At 40.0% G+C, this 22679-nt stretch overlaps 1 protein-coding gene across 1 annotated transcript in view; it reads left to right on the top strand.

Moving 5' to 3' along the window:
- The window catches only part of CNBD1 (cyclic nucleotide binding domain containing 1), a 195244-nt gene that overhangs the window by 159617 nt on the left and 12948 nt on the right, over window positions 1-22679 (top strand). The window contains exon 11 of the mRNA XM_036437339.1: window positions 9203-9270. Within this exon, the coding sequence (XP_036293232.1) occupies window positions 9203-9270 (68 nt within the window). The remainder of the gene's footprint in view (window positions 1-9202; window positions 9271-22679) is intronic.

The following is a 22679-nucleotide window of genomic DNA, read 5'->3' as shown; positions in this document are numbered from 1 at the left end:
TTAGTTTTTTCTTGTGAAGCTCTTTATCTGACCTTCAGTTCTAAGTGATAGCTTTGCTGGGTTGTTATATTGGTTGTTGAGTCTTACTATTCATCACTTTGAATATTTCTTGCCAGTCCCTTCTGTCCTGCATAGTTTCTGTTGAGAAATCAGCTGACAATACTATGGGTAGTCCCTTGTAGGTAATTAACTTTTTTTCTTGCTGCCTTTAAGATTCTCTCTTTGTCTTTTGCTCTTGGCATTTTAATTATGATGTGTCTTGGTGTAGTCCTCTTTGGATTCCTTTTGTTTGGGGTTCTCTGAGCTTCCTGGACTTGTAAGTCTATTTCTTTCACCAGGTAGGGGAAGTTTTCTGTCATTATTTCTTCAAATAGGTTTTCAATATATTGCTCTCTCTTTTCTTCTGGCACCCCTATAATTTGGATATTGGTATGCTTGAAGTTGTCCAGACACTCCTTACACTATCTTCATATTTTTGGATTCTTCTTTTCTTTTTGCTTTTCTTGTTGGGTGTTTTTTTTTGTTTTGTTTTGTTTTGTTTTTTTGCTTTTTTTGTATTTAGAATCTTTGACTTATTCTTGGGATCCTCTAGTCTGCTGTTCGATCTCTGTATATTATTCTTTATTTCAGTCAGTGTATGCTTAATTTCTAGTTGGTTCTTTTTCATATCCTTGAGGGTCTCACTAAATTTCTCAGAGATTTCTAGAAGATTCTTGAGTAACCTTATAACTGTGGTTTTGAACTCTATATCTAATAGTTTGCTTTCCTCCATTTCTTTCATTTGTGACCTGTTTCTTTGTCTCTGCATTTTGACTGCTTTCCTGTGTTGGTAGAGTGGCTTTGTGTGCTAGTTGTCCTATAGGGCCCAGTGGCTCAGCCTCCCTAATTACCTGAGGTGGACACTCTTGGTGTACCGCTTTGTGGGCTGTGAGCACAATCTTATTGTAGTTAAGCTTTGATTACTGTTGGTATCACTTGGAGGAATTGACCTCCAGGCCAATTGCTGTGAGGATCAATTGTGTCTATGACGGGATAACTTTTATGCTGGAGACACCATTATGGAGCAAGATTTATTGGGTCTCTGGTGCTCACTGAGTCTGCCCCCTGAGTGTGTCTCTAATGGATGTGAAGAGTTATAATCTGGATGGTCTCACTCTGACCACTGAGTACAATGGCTCTTGGATCTCCAATGAGGTGCAAAATCAGCCACTGACTGATGTCACCCAGCAGGAGCTACAGTGAGATCTACAGATTCCTCTTTGTTTGGGGTTTGGAAGTGTGCAGTAGAGGCCCAGCTGTGAAGCAATGAAAGCTGCTGTCCAACTTTGGGACTTCTTTTGGGGGCTCTGGGCCTCTCTGACCCAGCTGCAATATGTTAGGTTTTAGATTGCAAAGGGCCAATCCATTCATATGCAAAAGCCTCTGCACACAGCTTGGGTGGGGTTATAAATTGGGTGGGGTGGGGCCTCATGGAATCACCAGGATGAAGCTAACAGCAATGGCTGACTGTCAGCCCTGCACTGGAGAGGTCCTGTGTCTCTGTGTCCCATGGCACCATGCAGGAACAGTGATCGCTGCAAGCACCTCTGAGAGAAAGCTGCCCTTGTGTTACAGCCTGATGCCAGACAGCCCAATTTCTTCCCATTTGAGTCTGTGTCTCCAGAGTCTTGCCCAGAACTGGAGTTCAGAGCAGTCAGGAGTTTGTGTCCCCGATTGGAAAAGATAACAGCATACCCAGTTGCCAGCCCCTTTCGTGCACGCCTCTATACCTCTGCACTTCACTTCCATAGCTCCTCCGAGTCTCAGTGTGCTTTTCTATTCCCTTCTAGTTGTAGAATTTCAACTCAGTCAGCCTTCCCGTGGTTCTGGATGATGTCTATTTTGTCTTTTAGTTGTAATTTTGAAGTGGTTGTGTGAGGCAGCAAGTTCAGGTGTTTACCTATGCTGCCATCTTGGTTTCTCCCTCCCATTGATTTTTTGAGGTGAGGGAAAGGTGAGGAGACAGAGAGAGAAACATTAATGTCACATCCACTGTTTGCCTCCTGCACATGCCCCAAATGGGCTGGGGATCAAGCCTGTAATCAAGGCTTTGCCCTTGATGGGCATGAACCAGAGACCCTCCAGTCCACAGGTTGATGTTCCATCCACTGAGCAAACCGGCTGGGGTCTTGCCTCGAATCAGTGGCTGGCCTCCTGTAACTGCAGCAGTCCTGGCATGGGTTGCTTCTTTTTGTCACCATGTGCACTTTGGTGCTTTAAAAAAATACTGTTTATATATTTTTAACTATCTCTCCTCCCCACCCTTCCTTCTTGACAAAACTTTAGACTGAAATCAACTCTTTCCCTCACACACACACACACACACATATTTCCTTCTATTGGGTGAGATTTATGGTGCTGAAATTATTTGTCAAAAACTAGTTATTTTCCTTGAGGCACATCCCTTGAAATCAATCAGTAGGACCATTCTGGCCTTAAATACCCTGTGTCTGATGGGTGTTTCTTTAGTTGCGTAAGGGTAGGGCCCGTGTGGGCCTGGGTCTGCAGTGGCCCTGGCACTTGTCGCTCACCTGGGGAAAGAGGGTGGAATGTCCCCTCCCAGCCCTGGAGGGCTCCCTCTCAGCCTCCTGGTTGGCTGCTCACAGGTTCTCCTATCATTTACCTGCATTCATTCTGAGGCAGCGGCATTCTGAAAGGGGACCTTGGGTCCTTTCTGTGCACATCTCTGTCAGGGCGCACCTGCCGACTGCGGAAAAAACAGGGGCGAGGTTCTGAGGGTAACATTTCTGTCACACAGCAGTGCTGGGTTCAGGAGCTACGTCATTTATTCACTTAGGAAGGACACACAAAAGGAATGGTCGTCTGAACCTCTGCCCGGAGAGCTGGGTGCTCTCACCGCCTGCTGCCCTGAGGAGAGGAAGACTCTGAGCTAAGGCAGCTTTGAGTGCAACCCAATCTCCAGCTCTTAGAAGCTGTGTGATTCTTTGAAAAACAAGCACTTAATCTATATAAGCCTAGATCAATGATATGGCAATAACCTTTACTACAGAACATCATTTCCTAGGTTAGAAATAGAGTCTGGAAAGTACTTGGCAAGTTATCACGGTTAATGTTATTTAGGAGACATGATTAGTGCGAATATAATCCTCCATAGAGTACATTCCTGAGAGAAACACTGAGCTGATGGGATGCAGCATTTCCTTTGATTGTGTTCCAATGCACAAATACATATGGCAGATAGTTAGCAATAATCCGCGAGTGGTCACTGCTGCGAGACAAGGTCGCCCACTTTCCTGATGCTGACTATGTGAAGCAGACAACAAGCAGGGGAATGAAGGCGGGTGCTCTCAGCCGTGGCCAGGCAGCGGGCATGTGGCAGGGTCACCCACATTAGCGCCTCCCGAGAACCAGCCTGACCCGACCTGACCTGAGGGGGAGCATGACTTGCTGTGAGATGCGACCACAAAGTCGATAGCAGAAGGAAAGGCTTTGTGCCGTGTTCTGTCGCCCAGTCCGGGTCTCTGGGGCAGAGGATTGAAAGGACCTCAGAATCTGCTGTGACTCCCATTAGGAGGAGTAGAAGGAGCATCTCCATTTCACCAGGGAACACCTTAGATCCAGGAAATGCCCATCACCTGCTGCTCAAAACACCAAGGAGTGCTGGGAGATGGGTCCCTGACAAGAGAGACCCGACCACACCCATCTTCCCTGCAGTTCCTCTCCCGTCGTGGGAGGAGCCTGGCTTTAGGACCCACCTGACTGCCAGTGTTATGCCAATTATTTGTTTCATCTGACGTTCGCCTTCTTTTACTAGATCACGTGCCATCATGAGGGAATTTAGAAAACCACTCACATAATGCCCTGTAGCCAAGCGTTCTTCTAAGCTGTTGATAGTAATCGTCATTCATGGATGGGTAATCTTTTTTAAGACATACTTTTATTGATTTCAGAAGGGAAGGGAGAGAGAAAAAGAGATCGAAACATCAACAGTGAGAAAGAATCATTGATCAGCTACTCCTCATGCCCCCAAAAGGGTTGGAACCCACAACCTGGGCATGTGCCCTGACTGGAATCAAATCAGTGGGTTGTTGCTCAACCACTGAGCCACACCAGCTAGGTAGCACCACTTATTGTACATATGGGGTTACCTTCATGCTGCCCATGGTCCACAGCCCTAGATGAGAAAGAGGGTATAAGCAGACCTTACCCCCGAAGTCCTTACTTGACCTGAGTCTGTCTCCGAGTTCGTCCTGTCTTATTGGCAATTCCATGAAGAAATTGGGCTCATTTCCACGTTGATTTTTAATAAGGGAACATACTTTATCTTTAGTAGATGGCCTCCTTCACTCAGCATGGTTTCCACGCTGTTGCTAACATCAGTGCACTGTTTTATTGCAGTGTCACATCCTCTTATCTGAACATGCTACATCAGTTCTATTGTCATTAGATATTGGTGTTGTTCCTGATTTGGATCTATTATGAACACACTGCCATGAGAATTTTTATTCCTACTAAATGCCTTTTCCTGCACATATTTTGAGTGGACCTACTTCTCAGAATAACATTTCCAGCTCATAGTTTATGCTTAAGCTCAGCATTGGCAAATACTGAAAAATGACTCTTCAAATTGCCATGTGCACATTTTCACTTTGTCCATCAGCCTATAAGAATTCTCATAAATTCCAATTCCTACCAACTCTTGATATATTCTGCTTTTTATTTTCAGCAATTGGATGGATATATAGTGTTATCTCATTGTGGTTTCAATTTGTATTACTTTGAAGAATAACAAAGTTAAGCAATCTTAAGGTATAATCATCTGGATATTGTCTCATTTGAATATTAGCTGGCCTATATTTCTACTGATTTGTAGATTTTTTTCCATAAATTATATGCCAGTCAGGTGCATGCATTACAAATATTCTATCCTCCTTTTTGCTTTGAATTTTCTCTTAATTTCTCTAATGTTTTCATTAGATAAGAAGTTAATTTAATTTTAATGCAACCCAACTCATCATTTCCCCTCATATATTCTGATTTGTGCTTTTTTAAGGAATTACTGAAGATACTTTCTTTTATTACCTTCTAGACATTTTCCTCTATTGAGTTACCTTTCCTCTTTAGTTCTATAATATACTTTTACTTTTTAGTATATGTCTTGAATTCTTGGTAATTATCTTTCATATATTGCTTGTATTTCATTGTCTCCTTTTTCCATGGAACTATAATTCTAAGTGTGCTAAACATTTTCTTTCTTTCTTTCTTTTTTTTCTAACCTATTTTATTCCCTTCCTTCAAGCTCAGCCTTTTCTTTGGAGTCACCTGAATTAATGATCCTTTGTGTCTAATCTTGTTAATCCACCTATCACTCCTTCATTTTTGCTATTTTATTATTAATGATATAATTATCTTTTAATTTTTATTAGCAGACTAGTGGCCCAGTGCACAAATTCATGGGCATTGAAAGAAAATTAATTAGAAGAAATATTTTAATATTGCTAGTCACCCTTCTCTATAATAGAAGTATCAACCAAATTCTGTTTTACAATGACAGATCAAAACAAACACGTGTGATTGGCACCAGTGAGAGCTTTATATGTATCATACATGCTCAAGTCAACTTAGCCTTTTGTAGACATAGAATAAACTTGTTTACTCTGCTTTCTGATTTACCTGAACTTTTTTTCAGCCCAGTGAAGCACCCCAATTTCTCTTTCAGGTACTTGTCAGTGAAACAGCAGTAAATTTCAACACAAAGCAGATTATTATTGTAGATCATTCAGGGAGAACAAAGGGTAAAATATTTGTGTTTACTATATTCTGGGCAGTGAGAAAACCTGAAGTCATTTTCAAGGTCCACCATTTTTTACTCCTTTTCAATTGAGTCAAGTTTCTGAGGTTTCCAAATCTCTGTTTTCTGGCTAATGAAAAGAAAATATTAGGTCTAGTAATAATTAATGTCGTTTTCTAATACTTTTTTAAATTGAATTTATTTAAACAATACAACAAAATTTAATCAACAATATAGTTGCCGTTGTTTTCTACTACTTGTGCCCAATGCTCAGGAAGCATTTTAATCCATCTGTTGTAAAATTCTTGTGATTTTGATGCAAAAAATTCGGTCAATGCATTTTTGAGGCATTCTTCATTATTAAATTTTTTTCCAAGAAGAAAGTTTTGCAAAGAACGAAACAAATGGTAATCGGAAGGGGCAATATCAGGAGAATATGCAGGTTGAGGGAGAACTTCCCATTCCAACTGGCGCAGTTTTTCAGCAGTGATTCTTGCAGTATGCGGTTGTGCGTTATCGTGGTGAAGAATTACGCCCTTCCGATTAATCAGCGCGGGTTCTTTTTCTCTTAAAGCTTGGGCTAACCTTTCCAATTGGGCACTATACACTGCACTTGTAATGGTTTGGTTAGATGGTAAAAGTTCATAATGAAGAATTTCTTTAAAATTCCACCAAACACACAACATCACTTTTTTCGCATGCAAGTCAGGTTTTGGCGTGGGCTGCGGAGCCTCATTTTTGTCCAACCATTGAGGCCGCCTTTTGAAATTAACATACAGCACCCATTCTTCATCTTTGGTAACAATTTGCTCTAAAAACGGCAAACGGTTTTGACGAGAGAGGAGCGAATTGCAAATTGTGACTCTTTAATTACGGTTGTTGTTGGTCAACTCATGAGGAACCCATTTTCCAAACTTTTGGACTTTGCCAAGTGCACGCAATTGATTGGAAATTATTTTTTGTGAACAATTTAAAGTTGTCGCAAGCTCTTGTTGGGTAATTTGAGGATTTTGCACCAAAAGAGCTTGAAGAGCTTCTTGATCAAAATTGGACACATGGCCTCGACCACTCTTGTCATCTAACGAAAAATTTCCCTCGCGAAATTTCTCAAACCAATGCTGACATTTTCTGGCGCTAACTGCATCTTGACCAAGAGCACTACAGATGTTTTTTGCAGCCTCACTTGCTTTTCTTCCTAATTGGAACTTGTAAAGCATGCAGTGCCGAATATGCTCTTCATCCGCCATCTTCTTAGCCCTAGTTTTGCAACAAAAACCAAACCAAACACAAACTTTTTCAAGCAAAACTTGTTAATTGCACTTCACACGTTCTGTAGATACCATGTGTTTGAAGGTTATGTCAATACAAGTCAACGCCAAGCAAGATTTTAAACAAATGTTTAAAAACGACATTAAGTATTACTAGACCCGATAGAATTCCACTGAGTCTCCTATCTACCTATTTGAGGATCAAATGAGATGAGGCTCGGGAAAACACTTCACAGACATTTGGTTACAGTATGAAATGTTTCCACCTGGCTATAAAGCTGGCCATCCTGGATGTTGGGTGAACATGGAAGGTTCTGGTCACTTAGGAACAAACAGGGAAGATGTTTCTGAGCCAGGAAGATGCTGCCTGAAACACGTCCTCCCGAGGAAAGTAGAAAGAGCCCACACCATGCCGTCAGGAAGGAAGCCGTGCGGGTGAGCCGGGTTACTCCTCACACTTCCTGTGAGCAGCTCTAGCCTCCCAGGACTGAAAACGGGGACTTGACGTGGGTTGTGATGGGCCAGCTGGTGTCAGGCCAGTTATAAAGCAAGTCATGGTGTTCCTGAGCTGAAGAACCTGCAAGGACGCTAGTCGTCACTAGGGAGAGGAAGCCAGGTGTTGCTATGTGATGTAATTACTCAGGTGGTCAGATACTTAGCATATTAGCCTTTTATGTATATAGATGTTAACTGTTTACTAAAATGTCTACCCTAAGGCATGTTTTCATAGGCCTGTGGATCATAGTTCTTATAAAGTCCTTATGTTATAACCTTAACATCTAGATAACGCTTGAATCTCTGTACTTTTTCATTTTATTTTTATTTCCTGTTTGTGGGAACTGATCTCATGTTCTGACACCTGGTAATTTATGACTGAACCCTAACCATTGTGTCAAAATGTGGCAAGTCATTCTCATGTCTGAACGATGCCACTTCCTCCAGAGGTGGTTTACCTTGTGCATTTCAGACTCATGCCTGAGCCCAGTACTGGGACTGTGTAAGGTTTAAGCTGGGTAAAACCCGAGTCTTTTGGGGGCTGATGTGCCGCAAGTGTGCCATTTGGATGGTAAACTATGACTACTTTAGGTTTGGTCACAGGCTTGTGCCTCAGGAACATAGAGACCTGAAACAAAAACACCCAAACACCTGGTGTTTGTAGCCTCTGTACAAAACGTGAGTCTGGCAGGAATAAGGACATGGCCTTGGGGTAACCAATAATGTCTGCCACATCTTAAGTATGAAACAATTTTCAGTCTCTGATTATGAAGTGAGACATTATGCAAAATAGATTAAGTGATTATACTAAAATTCTCTGTGATGATTTAGGTGTCTTTGAATATGAATTTAGGAAGAAGTATCAATGAATCAATTTTATAATTAGTATAAATTTAAATTCATCTTCTATATCAAAACATTTATAAAAAGAAGACTAAAAATCTAGCAACTTCTCTACTTTTTGCCTATTTTTATTACTTTGTTATTTATTTATTTATTATTTTTTAATATTTTCATTGATTTCAGAGAGGAAGAGAGGAGAGGAAAAAAAAAACATTAATGATGAGAGATAATCATTGATTGGCTTCCTCCTGAACACCCCCTATTGGGGATAAAGCCTGCAACCTAGGCCTGTGTCTTGACCAGAATTGAACCCAGGACCCTTCAGTCCACAGGCTGATGCTCTATTCAGTGAGCCAAACTGGCTAGGACTATTTTTTAAAATCTTTATTGTTGAAAGTATTACATAAGTTCCTCTTTCCCCTCATTGACTTCTTCTGGCCCACTCTGTCCCCCCACCAGACCGTCACCACCCCATTGTCTGTGTCCATGGGTGATGCAAACATGCATACAAGTTCATTGGTTGATTTCTTCCCACCTACCCTACCTGCCTTTTCTCTTGAGGTTCGATAGTCTCTTCGTACTTCTATGTCTCTGGGTCTATTTTGGTAGTTTATGTTGTTCATTAGATACCACAAATGATTGCGTTCATGTGATATTCATCTTTCTCTAACTGGATTATTATGCTTAGCATAATGCTCTCCAGGTTCATCTACCCGTATGCTGTTGCAAATGGTAAGAGTTCTTTCTTTTTTATTGTCGTGTAGTATTGATATGATTCTGAATATATTCTTTGGCTTTCCTCTAGAATTAGATCCAGTGACCCAGCAACTTATGCTCCAAACAGCTAAACCAACTTTTGGTCATCTCAAAGATGTAAGTAAAATGTTCAAATTATAATAAGTATCACATTCATGGCAATAAATGCAATCTTCTATTATATTTTATTAGCAACACAGTAATGTTATCCACTCTAGAAGGTAGTGGAATAGGATACTTGTAAAAAGTTCATACAAAGGCCCTAGGCAGTTTTGCTCAGTGGACAGAGCAGCATGCGGACCAAAGGGTCCCGGGTTTTATTCCAGTCAAGGGCACATATTTCAGATGCAGGCTCCTTCCCAGCCAGGGGCCTGGTCAGGGCACATGCAGGAGGCAACCAATTGACGTGTTTCTCTCACATCAGTGTTTCTCTCTGCCTTTCTCTCTCTCTTCCGCTATCTCTAAAAATCAATGAAAAAAATAGCTTCTGGTGAGAATTAAACAAAAAAGAAAGAAAGAAAAGTTCTTACAATGATCCACCTACCTACATCTGTGTTTTAATGTTACTTATAGCAATATTTTTGGCAACATGGAGATTTGTAACAGACTACAAACACTTTAATAGCCCGTCTCAACACAAAGAATATATTCAGAATCATATGTGATCAGCCTTACACAGAAGAGTTCCATCTAGTTTTTCCTTCTAGGACTTCTATAGTTTCAGATCTTATGTTTTGGTCTTTAATCCATTTTGAGTTGATTTTTGTGTATGGTATGGGATAAGAGTCCAATTTCATTCTTTTGCATGCTGGCAATATGTACAACATAGTAGAACCTGGAAGACCTCAAACTAAATAAAATAAGCTAGTCATACAAAGACAAATAGTGGATGAGCCCACTTATATGCCATGTGGGAACTAAGTTCAAGGAAGAAGAGATAAAGCTGTGTTGCCATGGGCTGGAGGAGAGGAAATGGTGAAGTCTCACCGAGGAAGGTGAATGTGTGCCGGAGGTCCACTGTGCTGCCTGCTGTCCGTGGATAATGGCACAGTATTGGACATGGAAATTTTTTACGAGAGTTAAGTGTTTTTACCACAAAAAGGAACAAAAGTCTTACAGTTTCAAGAACAGTATAAATATTTAAATATGTATTTAAAAGCTGTGAATCACGTTTTAGTTTTACCATGTCCTTTTTATGTCAATAAAATATTTCTCAAAGTTGCAAGAAATATACTTTATGCCAATTTCAATAAGACTAATATTCATATCATGCTCTAGAATGAATGAGATCAAGGTAGAATACTTAGTAACTTTATGTTAGAAGAGGGAATGACTTGAACAGAAATGTGAAGAAAATCTTGAACATCAGCCGGGCCATGATTATTAGAATTTTAAACAAAGCCAAATTCTTGAGCATGATGCCTCAAAGGACCAACTTCTGAGTTCATCTTATACCTCCTCCCCACTTACCTGCTCAAAGTGTGCTGAGCTCTCCTGTTGTTTACTGCTAAAAACTCTACCATTTTACCTTTAACAATTAATCTACATTGATCTAGAATTGACTTTGTGCATAAAGTGAATTTAAGGTCAAGTATTTTTTCCTTGTGTTTATCCAATTTCCAATCCCATGATTCAAAACAACCATCCTGCACCAGTCATCTGCATTGCCACCATAGCTATAAATCACTGACTACAAATGTGTACTAGTCATGTATTCTCTATGTTCTATCCCCACACTGTGCAACAATGGCTTAATTTCTGAAGATTACATATAATTTTTTTTGTTTGTAGAATAAATCCTCCTAATTTGTTCATCACAATTGTTTTGTCAATTACTCTTTTCTTTGAATTTCCATTTAAATTTTACAATAAAGTTAAGTCATCAATATCCACAAAATAACCTGGAACTTTAAGGTGTTTTATTTTTCTTTGATTTTTAGTAGTTTTATTTTAATATGCCTACCTTTGGTTTTGGTTTTATTTCTATTTATTCTGTTTAGGTTTTAGAGCTTTTTGAACCTATGGTTTTATATCTTTCATTAGCTGTAGAAAATTCTCAGCCAGGATTTTTCCAAATGATTCTGCCCCATTCTTTTTCCTCCTTATCTCAGACTCCTTTAAATATCTGAGAAATGTTCACACTATGTGTCCTTTCTCTTGCAGCTCCTTTATGTTGATACTATGTCTCCCCACCCCCATTACTACTTTATGGAGAATTATTGTAAATGGATATTGAATTCTGTCAATGCTTTTTCTGCAGTGATTCAGATGATCATATGTTTTTATTTCTCATTTTGTTAATGTGGTATATCACTTTGACTGATTTGAGGAGGTTGAACCATCCTTGAAAACCTGAAATAAATTTTACTAGACTATGGTATGGGATCTTTGAATGTATTGTTGGATTTGTTTTGCTAATATTTTGTGGAGGATTTGTGCTTTTATGTTGCTCAGGGATACTGGCCTGTAATTTTCTTTTTGTGGCCTCCTTACCTGGTTTTGTTATCAGGACCTTGTAAAATATGTTTGGAAGTGTTTCCTCCTCTTCTATTTTTTTTAAAAGTTTGAAAAGTAATGGCATTAATTACTTAAAATGGCATTAATTAATTAAAAGTAGTGGCTTTAATGTATAGTAGAATTCACCAGTGAAGCCATCCAGTTCTGGAATTTTGTTCATTGGGAGGTTTTTGATTACTGATCTTCTTACTAGTAATTGATCAAATCAATTTTTATTTCATTATAATTCAATCTTATTAGGTTGTACATTTCTAAAAATGTATCCATTTCTTCTATAATGTCAAATTTGTTGGTTTAATATCATTCATAATAGTCTTTTATAAATCTGTATTTCTGAAATATCAATTGTAAAATCTCTTATTTTTTACTCATTTGAGTTTCCTCTTTTTTTTTTCTTGATGATTCTAGCTGAAGGTTTGCTAATTTTGCTTATCTTTTCAAAGAACTAGCTTTTAGTTTTATAGATCTTTTCTATTGTCTTTTCTGTCTATATTTTATTTATTACAATCTTTGATCTTTGTTATTTCTCTTCTACTCTTTTTCCCTAATTTCTTGAAGTGTAAAAGTGTAAAGTTAGGTTGCTTATTTGAGATTTTTCTTGATTATTATGTAGGTTTTAAGTGGCATCCATTTCAAAACACCTTTTTAACTTTGTTCTTTGTTCTTGAAATAAAAGCCAAATTACTTTGTAATGCCCTATCCCAATCTAGGATGCCCATTCAGGTATGTGTTCCTCACCAACGCCATTACCTTGCAATGATGGGACACTAGTTTAGTTCTACTCACACCTCAAGCAGTTAATTTCATATCAAACAAGAAAAAATAAAGTAGCAATATTACAAAAAGCTATCGGAAAGGGTAACGTAGAACTCGTTACTTATTCTACCTAACGTGAGAGCCAGCGATTGAGGATGTCTGAAATAGTTATTTTGGTTAGACTTTGCTCTGATCTGTAACTTTACAAACTGTATTTTAGGTGAGAAAATGGGGCCAAAAATAATCAATCAAAAATGTTTGAAAGTGGAATTGGGCCCTCTTTCTTCTCTGTGTCCACATGTAAACGAGCTCTCGTGTGTGCACACAGGACAGCGCTGATGTGAAGTGAAAGCATGAAGCCTACCGCCCAGACCCGTGGCAGCACCAGCCCTGCTTATGTGATAGTCGTGTGCATCTGATTGTGTTCTGGTCCTAGCACAGTGTGCTTTGAGGATGTTATGACTATAAATATCAGAATACTCTGATTGTATGTAAAAATGTAGCTGTGGATGTAATTTCTAATATTTTTTTCAGCAAATCACATGGAGAATTCTGGTTCTAGTTCCTGGAATAGACCTTTTCCTGAATGAATATGTTCTTTTTATTTCAAGGATGCTGTGAACCATTCCATGAGTCACTGACCCAACCTTGTGTTAACTATTAGAAAGCTTTGGGCTAACTTTGTGTCCATTGATAGTAGGTGGGCAGGAACTTTGGGGATGCATGAACTGTACTCATCTTTCGTCTACTCATCTCTTTTCCTACCCTCATTTCCCCTCTTGAGCAATTTCCACTCAGTCTTGATTTCTTTATTTTATAGATTGTATATATTTTTATAAGGAAATATTTTAAAGATATATCAGAGAAACAAAATAAACTGAGTTCAGATTAATCATTATCACATAGAGGCAACCACATGATCTAAATTATTTTACCTTGAATCAATATTATCAGAGTGATAAAATTTTGTAAATATATATTATATATACTATTGTATTATTTTATTCATAAAAGTATACTAAAGCAAAATATAAAAATAGCCAGGAAAATGGAATTACTAGAAAATTCTAAGGTGAATTTTTATTTTATTTATTTTCTGAATGAATCAATGTCTGATAAAGAAGAAAGGACAGAGGGAATAATTATAATGATCCAATTAAGAAAATAATTTTAATTAAAAGATAAAACCTAATTTTTTCTTCTAAGTATCCTCTGAATAGACTCAATAGGCTGGCATTTCATTTAATTAACATTTGGGTATTTATTCTATGGCATTTTGAGTCCTAAACATTATGATCACTGTGGACCACCCATCCTATCTAATAAAAGAGTAATATGCAAATTAAACACCACCCCACTACACCCACAAGCCATGCCCACCAGCCAATCAGGAGTGAGTATGCAAATTAGCCAAACCAAGATGGCTGTGGCCATGGAGCAAGCAGGAGGTTTGGTTTTCCCTGGCAATGGAGGAAGCCAAGGTTTCTGTACACCCTGGCTTGCCTTAGCCTCCACTCAAGGCTACACAATTTCAATTATAGAAGATAAATAAATCCCAGATACCAGGGCCTTAGCTTGGGTCACCAGGAGGTGTGGCTGGCCTGCAAACCACCATAGGCCCCTCACACAGGCTGCCCCATGCCCCAAGGGAACCCCCATCCTGATCTGGGACATCCTTCAGGGAAAACCATCTGGTCCTACCCATGCATCAGGCCTCTATCCTATCTAATAAAAGAGTAATATGCAAATTGATCATCACTCCAACACACAAGATGCTACTCCTATGTGGGACACAAGATAGACACCACAAGATATCCAGCAGGGGAGGGCAGTTAGGAGTGACCAGGCTTGCAGGTGAGGGCAGTTAGGCACAAACAGGCTGGCATGGGAGTGGTTAGGGGGTGGTCAGGCTGGCAGGCAGAAGCAGTTGGGAGCCAGCAGTCCTGGATTGTGAGAGGGATGTCTGACTGCTCGGGACTGGGCCTAAATAGGCAGACATCCCTCAAGGGGTTCCAGATTGGAGAGGGTGTAGGCTGGACTGAGGGACACATCCCCTGTGCATGAATTTTGTGTGCCAGGCCTCTAGTACTATATAAAGCCTGATTTTTACAGTTTAGATTAAACTGAAATGTTCATTAAAAAATAGATAATAACCAAAAGTACAGAGGACTTTTAAGGTCTAGTGCAGTGGTCTGCAAACTCATTAGTCAACAGAGCCAAATATCAACAGTACAACAATTGAAATTTCTTTTGAGAGCCGAATTTTTTAAATTTAAACTTCTTCTAATGCCACTTATTCAAATACCAAGGCCGTGGTATTTTGTGGAAGAGCCACACTCAAGAGGCCAGAGAGCCGCATGTGGCTCGAGAGCCGCAGTCTCCGACCACGGGTCTAGTGTATTACCTTATTTTATAGTCAAGTCAATTATGGAAATAAAGTTCAGGAAGTAAAACGAATGTTACCGTGCGATATGAAAATCACTGCTCTAATTAGAACAGATATTGTCTCTTAAAGGTGCTCTTGATCTAATAAGCTTTTCTTTTTATGCATAGTTATTGTGAGAATCCTTCTTTTTGTAATCACAGTTTTTCAGAAGAAAAATAATATAAAGCAAACTTCTAGAATTTGGCAACAATTTCTGCTTTTCAGAGCAGGTTTTCAAGTTTTCTAAAACATTTCCCTTATTGGAACAGCATTTTAGTGTGCATAATTTAAGACAATAAAGAGCGTTTGAGGTCCTCCATTATTTTTGCAGAAGTTCTACTTTTGAAACAAAACAGTCATGAGATCGCCCTTACAACAAGCTTCCCTCGCTGCCCTTTCTGGGAGTGGGAGCAGAGCGTCCCCGCTCACCGCTGGAGAGCGGCAGGAAGGCTGGCTCGCTTCCTGCCGCTGTGGGAGGACAGCCATGCTGCGAGGCTTTCCGTATTTGCACGCGATTCCCTCTGTTTCCAGGAGGACAGAGGCCTCGCAGAGCCGTGCTGCTTACAGCGTGGGCAGCTGTGGGAGCTGATGATCCCAATTGCCACCGCGATCGTGGTAACGCTACCTGGTTGGAAACGGGAGTCCCGAGGGGAAATACTCCTTTTTATTTCTTAGATATAAATTGACAGCCTAGTCCATGGCACGCTCTGTCGCTCACCTCATTATCTCTGACAGGCGACTGCCTTCCAATGGCCTCGTTTACCTTCAACACCAAAGGGTCCATTCTAAGAAAGTGCTTTCCTGCTTAAGAACAGACTTCCTTAGTAAGACGGCGTTTTTATCCCTACGTGAGAGGATTAATGTTCTTCAGGTTTAGAAGCCTTAACAAAATTCTAAGTTTTTCATGTGTGTAGGTTTTGTTTAAAATTAGTGATAAATATTTAGCTTCTTTTAAATGCACATGACTTAGTTTTAAATTCCATAATGACTTTAATAAGCACACAGAACAAGAGTGGAGTTAGCATGCACAAAGAACAAGAGTGAAGTTAGCATGCACACAGAACATGACTGGAAGAATGACATGCACACAGAACAAGAGTGGAAGAATGACATGCACACAGAACAAGAGTGGAGTAAACATGCACACAGAACAAGACTGGAAGAATGACATGCACATAGTGTGCAGTTCTTCCCTGTCCAGGTCTGTGAGTTTAGGTGCAGTGACAACAACCTTGTCACCACTGCAGGGTTCCTCAAGTTCAGGATAGGGACATTGCCGGCTCCTCATCCTCCCTCTTTTCCAGAGGAAATACCGAGTTCCACTCTCCATCAGAGGCCACGTTAACCTCCTCATGGACTTTACGGAAGTGGAATTACAGAGTGTGCATTATTCATCCTGGGGTCCCCCCATCCCCATACCATGTTTGATATCTATGACACTTACTCGTGCTTTGCAGATTTATTGATAATGGCAGTATTTGTTGAAAATATGCTACCATTCCATGGTACAGAATATATAAGCTACTTGGGCATTTGGGTTTCCCCAATTTTGGGTAAGAACAATGTTGTTGGCTCCAGTTCCAGGCAAGAAGGAGTAACACTCCTCCCTCTCACTCACTGAATGAAGCTACAGCGCTTGGAGAGAGGCATCAGGACCTGCTGAACAGCCTCAAAGTGCACAGGTTCAGGTAGACTGGGGAGGAAGATAAGACTTCAAAGTAGTACCCAACTAGCAGTACGCTTACCAGATACAAATGAAATGAATGTGAGTTTTAAAATTTGATTTACGATGCCCTGCTCACCTGTGAGTTGGACATGCATAGATCTGTTGCTGGTCCGTTTAAAAAGACTCTGAGAAAGAGCCAAGAGATACACTGGGACAGATTGGAGAGTACTTCAAAGTCAGGAAACCTTACATGACAGTGGACGCACAGTTGTGTGTTACAACCTGCAGTCTAAACTAACCAAGCTGTGGGCTCCTTAAACAAAAATGGGGTCATTCCCAATGGGATTTAAACATACAAATACACACACACACACACACACACACACACACACACTACATATATATATATATATATATATATATATATATATATATATATATATAAAATTTGGGTAACACAATCATGCCACTGTGCATAATAACAGATTAATTTAAACTTTTTATTCCTTATGTTTTAAAAATATCCCTGTGAGATATTATATCAGAGGGCACATGTAAAATAATATTTAGTAGAAGTTTCAGTATTTCACCATGTTAACTGCATGTAAACATGTTCATATGTATAGCCTCTTTTCAGATCAAGGAAATCCTCCACAATTATGGTGGTTTGCTACAGGTTTTTATCACAATCAGTACTGAGTTTTAAAAAATGTTTGTTCTGTATCTATCAATGGGATATTAAATTTCGTCTATTTTTTAAAGATAAGATACTGAGCTTTTTACATATTCAATGTCCCACTATAACAAAACCAATTTGGTATTATTTTGTTATAATAATAAGTTGGATAAATAGTAATTCCTTATTTAAATATTTTGGCATCTACTTGCCAAGAAAAAAAATAGAACTGTGTGAGATGATGGATGTTTTAATTATGTTAATGACTGTGATGAGCATTTCACTTTATGTAAGCATATCAAAACATCAGGCTGTAAACTTTAAATATTTACAATTTTATTTGTCAATTATACTTCAATAAAGCAGGGTAAAAGAATCAGATAAAATACTACTGAAGCCATGAAATATATAGGTACACTGAAAACTAAAAATAATTGTTGGGAAAAAAATCAAAGATGACAAATTAATGTAGAGATATACCATGTTTATGGATGAAAGACTCAAAATTGTTAACATGACAATCATTGCCAATTTGATTTATAGTTAAACATAATTACACTATAAATCCCAGGAAACTTTTCTCTAGAAATTGCCAACTTGATTATAAAAATACAGAGTACACAAAATAGATGAAACAGTTTAGAAATATATGAGAATATTTAAAATAAACACAATTTAGAGACTGAGGAACCAGATTTCTAGATCCACTATAGAGCTGCATTGACCAGGTGATATTGGCATAAGAATAGACATGGAATCGAATGTACAATACAGAAGTAGACTCATGCATATACGGTCAACAAAGTCGGCAAAGTACTTTAATAAGAGGATGATCTTTCCAACATATTGTCCTAGAAATATTGGATGTATATTTGGAAAAATATGAGCTTTGTCCTTTACCCCACTTGTTATACACAATTTAACTAAAGAATGTCAAAACTACAAAAAGGAGGAAAGCATAGGCATTTAAAGATTTATTAGGCAGGAGGCAGAAAACATGAATCATATAAGGAAAAACTGAGAGCCTTGGCCAATGTGGCTCAGGTGGTTGAAGCATCATCCTTATGAGGTTTGATTGCTGGTCAGGGCATGTACTTGGGTTGCAGGTTTAATCCCTGGTCATGGTGCATATGGGAGGCAACAGATCACTGTTTTTCTCTCACACTGATATTTCTTTCTCTCTCTAAAATAAACAAAAGCATATCCTCTAGTGAGGATTTTTTTTTTTTTAAAGGACAACACACTAGGAAAACAGGTACATGTGGTAAAGGGCTTTTATTCAGAAAATAAAAACATCTCTTATAAAGAAAAAACAAAGGAATATAAACTAATTAAAACATGGTCAAAGATTTGAACATACATGTTAGAAAACACCATTTGTAAATAGTCAAAAAGCACAAAAAAGTGGTCATAATAGCCCAACTGATGTGGCTTAGTGGTTGAGCATCAACCCATGAACCAAGAGATCACGGTTTGATTCCAGGTCAGGGCACTGCCTAGGTTTTGGGCTTGATCTCTGGTAGGCAGGAGGTAGCTGATTAATGATTCTCTTACATCATTGATGCTTCTCTCTCTCTCTCTCCATCACCCTTCCACTCTCTGAAATCAATAAAAATATATTTATAAAATGGTAAATATAATTAGTCTTTAAGGTAATAAAGAATAAAACTATAATATTGAATAAAATATCACTACACATCTACACTAATAAAAAGAGAAATATTAAATTAACCATCACTTTGCTACACCCACAAACCACACCCACTAGCCAATCAGGAGCAAATATGCAAATCAACCCAACCAAGATGGAAACTGGCCACAGAGCTGGAGCAAGCAGGAAGCTTGGGTTGCCCTGGCAATGAAGAAAGCCAAGCTTCCTGCCTGTCCCAGCCAGCCCTTGGCCTCCACTCAAGGCTACAAAATTTCAATTATAGAAGATAAATAAATCCTAGATACGTGCTTCCAGCTGGCCCTGATCTCTACTCAAGGAAGCACTGAAAAAAAGAAAAAAAGAAAGAAAAAAATGAGGGGCTGAGACTTGGGTCACCAGAGGTGATCAGGCCAGGATGGAACAGCAGGGGCCATTGGGGGTAAGCAGACCAGCAGGGGAGCCAGGCGGGGGTGAGAAGACCATCAGTGGGGGTCAGTTGGAGGTGATCAGGATATTGGGGGAGAAGTTTGGAGTGAGCAGGCCAGCAGCAGGGCAGTTGGGGGTGAGTAGGCCAGTGGGGAGGGAAGGTGGAGGCAAGCAGACCAGCAGGGGGGCAGTTGGTGGTGATCAGTCTGGCAGAGTGGGCATTTGGGGACAAGCAGGCCAGTGGAAGGGGGAAGTTGGGGGTGAGTAGGCCAGGAGGCAGAGTGGTTGAGAGCAATCAGGCAGGCAGGCAGGCAGGCAAGTGAGCATCCCTGTAAACTGGCAGTAGGACATCCTTTGATGAGTCCCAGATTGGAGAGGGTGCAGGCTGGGCTGAGGAACACCTCATCCCTCATGCATGAATTTTGTGCACCAGGCCACTAATGTAATAAATAAAACTATAATGCTAGATCACTTCCCATGTAATCCTACTAGTATATAATAAAAGCCTAATATGCAAATTGTCCCTTGGACTGGGAGTTGGATCACTCCCTATGACATACACTGACCACAAGGGGGCAGTGCGGAACACAATGGGCATCAGTGATGCTGTGCTGACAGCTTGTGGCAGTGGAGGTGCTCCCAGACCCAATGGGTCCTGATGAGAGTGGGACTGTGATGGGATGGTGGGTCAGATGAGATGGCGGCACCAGGCCAAGGTGGGGTGCCTGAGGAGAGTGGTGCTGTGAGACAGGGGGCACGAGCTGGGGCCTGATCTCTGCAGGCCACCCCAAGGAATCCCACCCATGCATGAATTTGTGCCCTGGGCTTCTAGTAAGTTATAAAGACTGACAATACTAAGAGTTGGCTGGGATACAAAATTATTGGACTCTTGTATATTGTTGGCAGGAATGAATTATGATACAGCCTCTTTGAAAAACGGTTTGGAAAAATTATAGTTTGATGTTATTTTCCTCCAGAGAGCATGACATAATTTTTCTAGTTAGCAGGAAGGTTATGGAAAGATCATCATGAGTTCATCGATGACTGGTCTATTCCCAGGTCACCACTCACAGCCTGGGCTCTGTCTAAAGCCTCTCCCTTTTGGAGCTGTGCATTTTTCAATTCCAGTCTGAAATGTGTTTGTTTCCACCATTATTAATGTTCTAGTCCCTTCTTTAAGGGACTCGGAATTAAAAGTTGAACACAACTAAAAATATCTGAAAAATTATAGCAAAATTGGCTGTTTTATGGCGGTGGAGAAGATGATGGAGCCACTAACATGCTTTTATTTTCAATCTTCTCTACTTTAGATTTTGAAATTTAAAGATATTTATCTTCTCAAGCTCTTTCTGTAGGCTACATCAGCCTACCCACAGATTTTGTATGTCATTAATCCAATCACCTCTGACTCCTGTTAGCCCCTGCAGTAGGGCCAGAGTGCGTTCTTACCAAGAACAATGAGACCAGAGGGGCTGCTGGTCTTGTGGTTACATTAGAGAGGATGTGGATGGAGCCATTCCACACGACACATTCCACCCCTGCCCTGAAGAAGGAACTGGCTGTTCCAGATGTAAGTGGTGGGAAGGGGTAAGATGAGCTATACTTTGAGTACGACATGTGTTAATGTAAAAAAACCATTGAAACCTGTAAAGAATTCTCATGAATTTATTTGAGCCAAACTGTTGACATAAGCTGGGAAGCAGAACCTTAATGAATTGAGATAATGTTCCAGAGAATGGTGGGTTACATTTGTATTTATACATTGCAATCAAAGGAAGGGAGTAGGTGGGTTACATGACATTCATTGGTGATAGACTACAGATTGTGGGAGAAAGAGAAGCAGGGAAACCCCTGGGATTGGATAAAAGATAAACTGATGGACACATACTTAGGTGGGTGCAGGAACAATTAACATGATAAGGAAGGAATTGGTGGTATCTGTCCTGGCGCCCAGCACATTAGGTTGTGCCCCTGGGGCTCCAGAAAAAGGAAAGTTACAAGTTGCCTGGACATTTCAAGGGTGTGTTATCACAGATGCAAAAAGCCAGACAGGCTCAGTTAAAGTAAAGTTTGACTTTGTCAGTGAAGATACCGGCCTAGGATATAACTACCCACGATCACTGCTTTTAATTAAAATTTAACTTGTGGTGACTCTAGGTCTGAGTTTGCAAGATGGCCATGCAGGCCTCGCCTGAACTGTCAGGTCAGCATGTGCCCCTTTCATTCACACACGGATCCTTGATTTCATAAGGTCAATGCCAGGTAGAAGTGGGGAGAAAATGATGGGTCTCTATAGTTGACAAGACAGGGAAGTAGTCCGGTGTCATATTTTGCAAGTGACTTGATTCTTATATAAGTTGGATCTTCTTCCACCTTCATGAGGATTCCCTTAAGATGTTTACATAGGAAGGTGAGTACAGGAAGGTTTAGTACTGGTTACTCATGCCAGGTCTCCTTAGCGCAGTGACTCCCACCCAGGTGTATTGAATTAATAAACGGTAATTCCTCAGTGATGGGATTCAAATAGAATCTATAACCTTTCTGTGACATTGACCTTTGGTATTCTTGGTGGGGTGTCTATGTCTGCAGAGAGTTACAAAGGGTCCCCTATTAAAACTCCTCAAATCTTTAGTCTGTGGCACTGTTTTCTTCCTCTTGACCTGACAGCCCCAGTTCACTGAACGTCTGGGCTCTCAGCAAAGGACATCTGTTCAGCTGAGCTTTTTGTAATTAATTAAAAATGACTTTACGCTTTTAGCATTTTGTTTACTTTTCATTATACATATGGGCCCATGGCATTTCACAATGGGTGTTGTCTGCAAGATCTCAAACACAAGTCAACAAAGCAAATTTTTAAGGATTGCTTTGAGCCTTAAAGTCTGCATGATATCACTCCAAGTGTGTTCTTTCACCTTTCTCTGGCCAGATATTCTGGGATTTCCTCCAGGATGAAGATGAGCTCAGTGGGGTTCCTACATCTGTCACATCTGGGCTGTCTCAGTGTAGCCTAGCCAGGCGCAGAGTCGGTGTGAAGGCTGCAGCTTTTATAAGTGCCACAGCTGCGTATACTCTGTAGCCAAAGGCATGTCACCCAAGCCCCTACTTTTGAAGCAGAATTCTGGAGGAATGTTTTTTATTACTCACACCAACACCAACCACAAAATAACCAGGACAGGTTTACACTACGCTAAGTAGTCAGCATCTTGGTAGAATGCAATAGGATGAGCCCAGTCCTTCCTTTGGGACTGTGGCTTTCAAAGAGATGTAACAGATAGCTTGTGAGGCAGATAAAGGCATAAGTAAGGACAATAAAATGCGAGGCAACAAGAACAAAATGGTAGCAAGCCCCTGGCTGACGTCTACGGAACCTGTTTGGGATTTCCTCTGTTTTACCCCCAATCCAGCCCCT

This window comes from Pipistrellus kuhlii, unplaced genomic scaffold (assembly GCF_014108245.1).
Source record: "Pipistrellus kuhlii isolate mPipKuh1 unplaced genomic scaffold, mPipKuh1.p scaffold_m20_p_14, whole genome shotgun sequence".
In the NCBI taxonomy this organism is placed as follows: Eukaryota; Metazoa; Chordata; class Mammalia; order Chiroptera; family Vespertilionidae; genus Pipistrellus; species Pipistrellus kuhlii.
This window is presented reverse-complemented; position numbering and strand designations above follow the sequence as displayed.